Source organism: Aethalodelphis obliquidens, unplaced genomic scaffold (genome assembly GCF_003676395.1).
Source record: "Aethalodelphis obliquidens isolate GAN/ISIS:26980383/991018 unplaced genomic scaffold, ASM367639v1 scaffold27, whole genome shotgun sequence".
NCBI lineage: Eukaryota > Metazoa > Chordata > Mammalia > Artiodactyla > Delphinidae > Aethalodelphis > Aethalodelphis obliquidens.
The window spans coordinates 8,741,721-8,752,192 of NW_020837971.1; the positions used below are offsets into that span (position 1 = coordinate 8,741,721).

Here is a 10,472-nt window from a genome sequence, read left to right on the forward strand (position 1 = left end):
AGCCTAAAACTCCAACAGTAAAAACTTTTTAAAATCAACTTACTCCAACCTCCTGCCGGTTTGTCAACAGGCTAAAAACATTTCGAGATTTCTCTGTCTTCGATTTAATTCACCCACGAATTACCATCTCTTAATTCGTCTTTTAGCTTTCCCAGACCACACTCTATTCTCAGGATGCTAAATTCCCAGAGGACCCCACTCTCAGCATTTCCACTCTCAGCACACATGCCTCCAATTAATAGCATTTATTAAGTATTTTCTATGTGTCTACCATTTACATCCCCTTTAGCCCTTTCAATAGCCCCATCACTTCTTTTACTAACCATATTTGATACTTGAGGGAGCTAAAGCACAGACAGTTTACATAACTTACCTCAAGTTCTAATGCTTATAAGTGGTGAAACCTTAATTCCATTCCAGGCACTGGGATTCAGTTATTACACTATGCTGCCTCTAATTATTGATAGGAACTTCAGGCCACATAGTAGTACTATGAATCCTGCCCTTGCTAATACTCCACTCCTACCTTCTAGACTGTAATGAAAATTCTGGCTTTACTCATTCTGTGGAACAGACCTTACTTCTGCTACTCACATGAAGCATTTGGACTTTCTTTCCTAGCATGAAAGAATGTGAGCTTTAGACTTTTTATCACCACCACAGGAGGACATGGGGCTAGGGCTCAAAACTGAATTTTGATGCCTTTTTAAAGTCCTTTTTGCTGGCAAACTTGGTAATGACTTGGGATTGGCCATGAAGTACTATTCTGGAGACTCACTAGATCATTCAAGAGTTGATGTCACATAGAGTCCCAAGACAGCACAAGACACAGATCTCAAGTTCACAAAAAAGTCAAAATTGATCCCACTGTTAATTATGATGTTTTCCAACTCACATGCAAACATAAAATCCCATTTCAAAAACTTTCAACATCATTAGAAAAACCAGTCACTGTGTATTCTCTAAAATTTATTTACAGTTAATAAGTTAAAAAGCAAAGTACAACCAGATTGTAAATCTTAATCATATGCACATCAAACTGTCCGAGGAAACAATTCGGTTCCATTACAAACAATTGCCTTCTACTGCACTTAAGACGTAACAGTCTATCAGAAAATGATTCAAAACACACCAATAAAGTATTATAATAAAGTAAATATTATGTATATACGTCCACTAAAAACCACCAATTTAAAGAGTGCTGTGGCAGCCCTTAAAACCAAAAGCTTTCAGTTCAAAATTGCTGATTTTTTTTGTATTCAAATATTTTTAATGTGATTTTTTTTGTATTCAAATATTTTTAATGTTTCTTTATTGAAGAGTTTTCAGAAAAATAGTACTATCATTTGCACGTAGCAAATCAATAAGTGTCAGCCACCAGCTTAGTTACATGTGTCCAACGGGGTACTCGAACTTCAACAAAATAAATACACACCACAACAGCAACACTTTGCACTATCAACAACGGAGCTTGCCCTCAACGATCATGACATTCCTGGTTTCTGGAAGGGAAAATAAGTTGCTGGTTGACAGGAAGGAGGATAAAAAATGACATCAGGAATCCCCAAAGGTTAGCGGAGATGCCAGTCACCACATTTAGGCACTCTAAAGTTAAAAATGAAATAAAAGCATAGCAAGGTGATCAACTTCCTCCTAGCTTCCCCCTCTACTTGCGCCATATGAGATGTAAGATAATCTTATAAGACAATGAATAAAATCATGAGTTTTCTTTTAAAAAACTATATACAAGCTAAGCTACAGACTTAGAGGACAGGAAATGGATTCCTCACCATAAAGGCCACCTTGCCAAGTTCCTCTTCACATTCTGCCCAATGTACCCATAAAATACTTTCACTTTCCTGTTAATATACTAACCAACTATATTAGTTGTTTCTTCACGTTTTAGAAGATGTAACATAGGCTTTGCTAAAGAACAGCTGGCAGAAATAAAGATTTTTCGACATCTTATTTCACAAACTAGAAATGGCATGATTTTTAAATAGACCAGATAAATAACATATTGAATTCAAGATGGACAATCAGATCCTAACTGAAATCAGACAGCCCAGATAATCCAAAGAAGCATTTTTGCTAGTTCAAGTGCACTAAAGTAACAAGGCATGAGGAAAAAATGTTAAGAAACTCAGTTAAAATAAATGCATGGTGTCAAATGGTTGTTTCAGTTTTGAACTGAGCAGAGTTATCCTCCCAGCTAAGTCTAATTTCAAAATCCTCTGGGAAACTATCTAGATAAACTGTACGTTAAAATTACATTCTAATATGGCCACTGAATTTATTTTTTAATTATTATAAAACTATATACAATAGTGAGTGGTACCAATACATATTTTTTCCTCAGGGGCTAGTTAGCTAAAAAATTTTAACAATTTGGGGGTGGGAGGGGAAACCCTATGTATCTGAAATACAACTGGCAATAAGCTAATAACCAAAAGAATATATATAAGCTTCCTATCACACAAATAAAATTTAACACTCTCCATCAACTAAGTGATGATTCACTTTTATTTACTCATGTGACAGTGTTTGTAACAATGCATTATTATTAAGTAGTGAATAAAAGAATATGAGGCATACTGGGAAACTGGCATCAAGTCGTAGATATATATATATATATAATTTTCTTTTTTCTACAAAACAAGAACACTGAAATTAAAGTCACAAAACTCCTACTTACGGACTATTAAACTTGAAAAACTCAATCCAGAAAGCTATGCCATTTGAATTCTAAGAACACAAGAGTCAAAACTTCAACTCTTATTATTCTCCTACGAAGCTGCCAAGCAGAGATAAACCTTAATATTGAGGATTTCATATGTCGACTTCCAGCCAGTATGAATCGTTCCATGGCAGAATACTTAAATTTGAAAAACAGTGGTACAAAAACACCACTTGACCCTTTAGATATTGCAGTAAAATCTGGCTGTGGCACCACCGGCTAAAAACCATTAAGTCTTGCTGCCACCAATGACCAAAGGCACTTGGATAATCAAGAATTCCACACCGGGCCGTATGATATAAATGCTATCATAAAAGTGTAAAAGAAGGGTCAGTACTCTGTGTGACTCGCCTGTTCGATTCCTGTGGTCTTCAGCTGTCAACAAAGACCGGTAACTGCAAACATAATTATGAATGGAATTAAGATAAAAAAGGAAACTCATGGAGCAAAAGAAACAACTCATTGTCATGATGTATATAAAAGTGATGGATATTAGTTTGGACATTTCTTGCTATCCAACAACAAAAAGTAAAGAAAGACCTATTTTGCCCAAAGTAACTTCAACCGGTTACATGATACCAAGAAATGTCCCCACCCCCTCGAAATCACTAATAGTTCTGAGAATTCTAATGGGTATTCTGTTTACCATTTTAATCACAAGGTTTACACACATTTATTTCTCCTATGTGATTCCCAATTTAAAATAGGTTTTCCTTGAACTATACCTGGATTTGTATGTTAGACTAGTACAAGGAGACCAAATCACTTCCAATAGGATTCCATCCATCTCTTTAACCAACACCAGTTCTTTATAACTCTTTTTTTCTTTATCACAAGCCATGTGGTTTCAATGCACTTTAATTTTTATTTAATCAAAAAGAATTTAACAACTAAACTTTTCCTAAACAGAACTTTATATGAGTTTCAACCATTTTCTTTAGGAGCTCAGCAAATATAAACATTAAATCTCAATATAAAATCTTTAGAAACACCTCAAAAATGTTTAACAGTTGTAGTTTGCATCTCTTTGTTTGCAATCACTGAGCCCATGGAATTCACAGCATACAAATCCTTGCACTATTAACAGTCATAAGCTTGAATCTCTTAGAAAAATATCCTTGGTCAAAGCTTTGGAATCCGGTTAAAATTAGGAAACGAGTGGGATTCAGAATACCCTGAGCACAAACGGGTGCAACAGCACAAAACAGGTTCGATCTTTCGTCCAGAAAGAGGGGTGGCAGTCGAAAAGGAAAACGGGGGTAGGGGTAGAGGAGCGGGGTGAAAAGCAAGTAGATTCTGGCGTTATTACACAAGCATGAAACCAAATTCCTTTGGAAAAAATAACGACTTCTTCGGAGGACTTCCAGACCAGTGAGGTAGAGTCCAAAGGGAGAAAACGGATCTGCCCCTCCAGTCCTGGAGACGTCTCAGTCCGGGGTACGGAAGCAAAGGGCCCTCCCCCACGGGTCCGGCGGCCTCCTCCTCCGCAGCCCCGAGCCGGGAAGGGGCGGAGGGCGCACCTGCCCCGGAGTCCCAGACGGCGGCGCCGCCGCCGCGAGTCCGGGGCGCCGGGCCGGGAACACCAGCCGGTGAGTTCTTCGCCCGTAAAGTGCACGAGGGGACGGGGTCCAGGCCGGATCTGTAAACACTCGACTGACACTTGTCCATCCCTCCGGGCGGAAGCTCCGTCGCCGGCTGGGAGGGCGACGCGGGCCGCGTCTCACGCCCGAGGCACCGGGAAGCGGCGGAGCCTCACCACGGGTTCCAGGTTCACTTGCAGGACTTGGTGCGCCTTACGCCGCGCCGCCGCCAGGCTGCGCTCGCCCCACACGTCGTCGCCGACGCGGATGGTGGGGAAGGTGGTCAGCGTCGGGGTGGCCGCCCTCCAGATCTCCTCCAGGGTGCGGCCCCCGAAGCAGGGCTCGGGCGCCGCGGGCTTGGCGGGGCAGCTCTCCCCGGGGTCCGCCGGCGGCGGCGGCGGCGGCGGGGGCTTCCTCCGGCGGGCGGCGGGCGCCCGGGCTCCGCGGCGCCTCCTCCTGGCCGCCGCGCTCGAGGTCGGCCTGCGCGTCGGGCCGCGGGCGGCAAGGGGTCCCGGGGGGTCGGGGACCAGGGCCCGGCAGGAAGAGTAGCCGTAGACGTCCTTGCTGCGCAGGATATGCGGGGAGAACTGGTGCTTGAGGCTGCAGAGGAAGCTCCAGAGCTCCGCATCCGAGCTCATGAACTCCGTGCTGCGTGGCATGAACAGCTTGAAGGCGTCGCCCAGCGCCTTGGTGCTGTCGGCCAGCGAGAGTTGCGACCGCGAGTACACCACCTTCTCCTCCCGCGCCTCCAGCGCGGCCCCTCCTCCCGCCCTAAAGCCGACGCCCCGGGCGGCCGCGGCCCGGGCGGCCGGGGACCGGCGCCGCCGCCTCTTCACGCTGCGCCGCATCGGAGGCCGCTCGGGGCCGCCCGCGCTCGCCGGGTCCCGCCGCCGCCGTCCCCGCCCGCCTTCGGCTCCGCGGCAGCAGCAGCTGCTGGCGCCTCCCGCCCGGCGCGTCTCTAGCTACTTTTCTCGCCTCCGCCGCCGCCGCCCCTCCCCCTCCGAGGGCGGAGGACGCGGGTGAAGATCCTGCAGACCGGTACAAGATGGCGGCCGGCGCCCACCCCTGGGCTTTGTCATTGGACGGCGCCTCGCCCCCCTGGTTTCTCTTTCTTCTCCTCTCTTGCCTCCTTTCGCCCTCTGCCTTTCTTTAAATGTGCCCGCCTCAGGCCCCTCCCACCGCAGCCCCGACTCCACCCATTGGGTGCTCTCAGAAGAGGGGCGGGGACTAATGGGGGAGAGGCCAGTTCCTGGTAGATGGTGCTGGGGTGGGTGATGGTGGTGGCCCTTGAACGCGAGTCAACAGTTAGGTGGGTATATGGGGAGGGTGCCTTGTCTACAGTAAGGGGTGGACATCAGGTCCACCTTGGGGAGAGTCACTCTCGGAGTGAGTGGGTGTGCATTTGAAGACTGAGCTTGGAGGTCTACCAGTCTGAATAACAAAGAGAGACGTGCCCAAAGGCTGTGGTTTGTATCACAGAAGGGGAATTTGAGTCCAGGGGGAATGGGCCTTTCACCATTCCCTTCTAAACCTTCAGAGGCCTCTTTTGCATCTTCATCCAACTCTTCCCGCTTTTGACCCCAATCCATGTCAAACAACACTAGTAATCCAGAATCATTCAGGTAATATGGACGGCATCAGTGGCATTGTCTCCTTCTAGACAATGGAACCATCTTCACCTTTAAGAGATACTCTGCTTATCGGGAAAGCAAAGCCTTTTATACCCGTAGAACTAAATACTCTGCTCAAGTTGATCAAAGATCAATTACGACAAAGCCATTCTCCTTACGGAAAATAGCATTTTTGAATATATAATTGTTTTTTAAATGAATGCACTTCACTTTTCATTTAGTTTTAATATGTCCCTTTGCAGCACCATCTCTATCATTGAGAAAGGATGCAGCTTCACAATCAAAAACGTTCTGCTGAAGAGAACACACTGTTAAGAACCCATCACCTTTTGTATTTGAGAGGAGGGGACTATGAAGGTTTATAGAGTAATGGACAGTCTTCAGTCATCTTTTCTATCCTCAGTACTTAGTTCAGCGCCTGTCAGATAGTGGGCACTCTATGTTTGTTGAGTGAATCGATGAAATACCACTGATAATTTAAAATGATGTGAGAAAGACACACTTGAAATCGCTAAGAACAGGACAATTTTATATTTTACATTGCAGTTTTCTCTTAACTGCATTAAAGTTTTAAGGTTAAAAAAATCTCCTAATACTTAGAACTTTAAGGTAGGCATGCAAATTTTACCCTTAAGTGAGCACCTTATTTGCAGCAGAGAACTAATAAAGCAGAGTTTTGTGATGTGCACATACTGCTAATGGTTCCTTCGAATATTTGAGCTGAAAGATACCTAGTTCAATCTCCTTATTTCACAGATGAGGAAATTTGGACCCACAGAGGTTCAGTAATACAGCTTCTTGATAGCAAGACTAGGACTATAGTTTAGGTCTTTGGATTTCTAATCTAGTGATCTTTATATTTCACTGGAGGTTTTTCAAATTGTACTGCTCAGACTCAAAGAGGTTAAATAGCAAATGCTTTATGCAAGAGTGGAGTGACTAAGGGACAGAGTATTTCCAATTCCACTCCTCCCAGAATTGAGCAGTTTTTATCTGCTCTATATTGGACTTACAGATATTTTCTTAGAACTAGATTTTGTTCGTTTAGTTTCAAAACAAAGGAATAAAGTAAATAAAATGAACAATAAATAAAATAAAACCAAAATATTTTGAAAGTTGCTTCTCTACACCAGAGCACCCTCTCCACACACTGGGTTTATGGTAAAAACCAAACATCCTACCAGGAGACCAGTTCTCAACCTACCAAAATCATGGTAACTTTCTGAAGAGAAAATCATTTTCCTAGAAAAGCACACCCTGATCTCAGGACAAGATTATGGAGCCAGGTACCAGCTTCCTAAGTCCTTACAAAGAAATGTCATTACAACAACTCTTTATATCACCATTAGTTCTCTGGGTAATTCTGGGAACACACACGAATGTGAAATTTGTATAACTTCCATTGGAATGCCCCTGCAAGATAGACATAGAAAATCTCACAGAGTAAGCCAGCAGAGTAGTAAGGGGACTTCATAGTGAAAGAAAAGGGTAGAATAAGGATTTATGTACTCCTGACTTCTCATATTGTTATTTCCTCCCTTCCGTGTTAATCATATGATAAGTACTTAGGATTCTTAACTATGGAAATGTTTAGGGTCTTTTGCCACATAAATACATACCAGGCATCTACACAAACTTAGCGAATTGATTTCAGTTAAAAGGATAATCTTTTTATAAGACCATTCTTATTCTAAGAAAACATAAGGTCTCAACAAATTGCAGAGCATTCAAAAGTACATTTTATAATACATACTCATTTAATTTACTTAAAACCAAACAATATCTTTATGAAATATTTTTAGGAATTAATATCATGTCAAACTACTTAAATTATTGTATAATTTTAAATTTGGCATTGTTTGAGTTCTCTATTCTTCCGTTTTCACTGTTTCTTATTTTTACATTTCTTCTTGATCTCTACTTTTTGATTAGCTTAAATAGTCCTACAAATGTTTCTTATCCATTCTCCATAAGTGAGTAAAATTTACGCATAAAGATAATATATTTCTTCTAGTTCCTGGGACACTCCTAAGACACTATAAGGTTTATGGAAAGTTGGCAAATTGAAATTTTGTTCTTGAGGAAACATTGTTTAAAATGCTGAGTTTATTCCTTTACCTCTCAAGGAGAATGATGCTTCCTATATATCTGATAAGTAGTGGATAATAAGAATAAACAGAACAAAAAACTACATTATGTGTATATTTTCTGAATTTATAATTTCTGTAGTTTATGAATGAAACCAAGCAGTGATTGGAGAAATTGAAAATAACGTTTATCTCTTAGCTATCCAGAACTTGTGCCTTAAGATTCCACTTCTATGAAATAATTTGCTTCTTGCAAAGTGGCCGAAAAATAAAAAAGTATCTGTAAGTGGCTGGGAGCATCCACTCTGGAATCAAACAGACTTGGAATCAAACAGATCTTTATAACAAAATACCCTTAGGTACATTTTTTATCTTTCTGAGCCTATCTCCTCATCTATAAAATGGGCATAATCTCTACTACAATAGATTGTCTTGAGGATTGGGTGAGTGAACACTAGTAAAACTTTTACTAGAGTGCCCAGGTCACAGCAGGCATCCAATAAATAATAGTTATCTTTGTCTTATCTAATTGAGGATTTTACTTGTTTTAACCTATGTATTTCAAATCCTATATTACAGTGGGAGTCTATAGATTTTTTTTAAGTAATAGATTGATGAGGGGAAAATCAAAATGTTAGAGCGAGAAGGAAATTTAGAGATCATGTAATGAGTCCAACATTCTTAATTCAGATGAGAATATTGAGATGCCAAGAGATATGCCCAAGTTCACACAGCTGAATGGTAGAATACTCTGAACCAGAACCTACGTCTCCAACTGTTAATCCAGAGTTGTTTCTAACTTTCTTGTATTTAATCCAAGGAGATAGCATTAATTTTTAGTTCAAGTGAAATTACATAGGACATGATTCATCCATTTCAGCCTTTTCATTAGAATCATTATAAAGTAATTTAGATCTTTCTATAAAAGTTATCTCGAAGCTCTGATATGCTCTAAAACTGCTTGATGTAAAATACACAAAATACACACTTAAACTGAGAGGCCAGAACTTCCACTTCCAGGAAGATGAAATACCTGTACCTTTCCTATTCGTCTTGCTACTTTCAATTTAAAACGCTGGACATTATATATAAAATGAACATAAGAAGACTGAAGAAGGGAGAAGAGAAAGCAGACAGGCTAAGGATCTCAGAACCCAAAGAACAACACAGCAGTGAGTTCCCTGCGTTCTCTTTTTTTTTCTCTTTTCTGCACACATCTCAGACTGAGTGCTGGAGAAGCCAGCAACCAAGAAATGCCAACAGACATAAAAGACATAAAAGTGCCAACAAAACCTTGTTCTCTCTAGCTTTAGGACCAAGAAAGGAGTAGCCTAGCAAGACAGAAACTTTTAGAAAATTATTGATCTACTGCAGCAAAACACCACCCCCCCAAAAAAACCACTATGGCTTGTACCCTCACCAGGCTATAACTAGGCACCCCACCACTCCTTTTGGGGTGATGTCAGAGAAGGCCAAATAGGGAACCACAAATCTCATCCCTGCTGGGCAGTGAAGAAGCAGTTCTCTCGGCAAAATCCCAAGGATAAAATTCAAGTTGAGGATGGGGCGGTGGGGACGAGAATAAAAGAGTCTAGATCTTCAACGACATTGTTGAACCATCAAACCAACCCTGAGACTGCCCACCTCTGGGCATCTAAGGTAAGGAATCAGTAACTGTCACTATGACTTAAACTGTTACTTGGAGCCAAACACACCGTAACTGATACAGACCCCAGGTGATTGTGACATGCACTGCACACCGCCCCCAATAGATGCCCCCTTATGCCCCTGCCCCCATTGACTACCAGTGTTAGAGATTTTGCCAAAACTATTTTAGATTTCAAAATATTTCCTGACAAATTCCCCCACGTTCAAGCAGAAGCTCATAATAAATAATCACTGTCTCAAGCAAAACACGATTAATTTACAAAAATATGTTGGACAAGACCAAAAGACCACAGGGTTATGTCATTTGTAAAATATTTCCATTTAAGTTACTTAACTCTTTGTTTTGAAGATTTGTAGCTAGATTTACTGGGACTGTTTTCCCCAAATTGTGGCCAGGAAGATATTTCCACTATCTCATCAACCTGCTCCCACTCTCTGTTTAGTACCTAGACTGTAGCTCAGTGACTCTTCCCTTCTATACAGATAAAGAGAATTAAGGATCCTCTCCCAAACGGGTTTTCCAGCTTTTATTGCACTGTCCCCACCAATGATTCTTCAAACTAATCAGACAGTAGGATATATTTTATATGGTAGTAAACTTTAACATAAAATACGTTTATTGTGAAAACGATATTACATTAACATTGATTTTTTAAATGTAAATAAAAAACCCACTCCGTAATATCCATATTCAAATACTTATTTTCATGTTTCATTAGTTCTAATTTTATAAGTCATAGTTTTCTTCACTTAACATATAAATATTTCT

The 10,472-nt window shown here is 41.3% G+C and overlaps 1 protein-coding gene across 1 annotated transcript; it reads right to left on the reverse strand.

Annotated features, from left to right (window-relative positions):
* Positions 1-1,646: 1,646 nt before the first annotated feature.
* Positions 1,647-5,641, reverse strand: CCDC71L (coiled-coil domain containing 71 like). The gene has a single exon (XM_027123894.1). It carries the CDS (start codon positions 5,163-5,165, stop codon positions 4,458-4,460), a length of 708 nt encoding a protein of 235 aa, XP_026979695.1. The 5' UTR covers positions 5,166-5,641; the 3' UTR covers positions 1,647-4,457.
* Between the last annotated feature and the right edge of the window lie 4,831 nt (positions 5,642-10,472).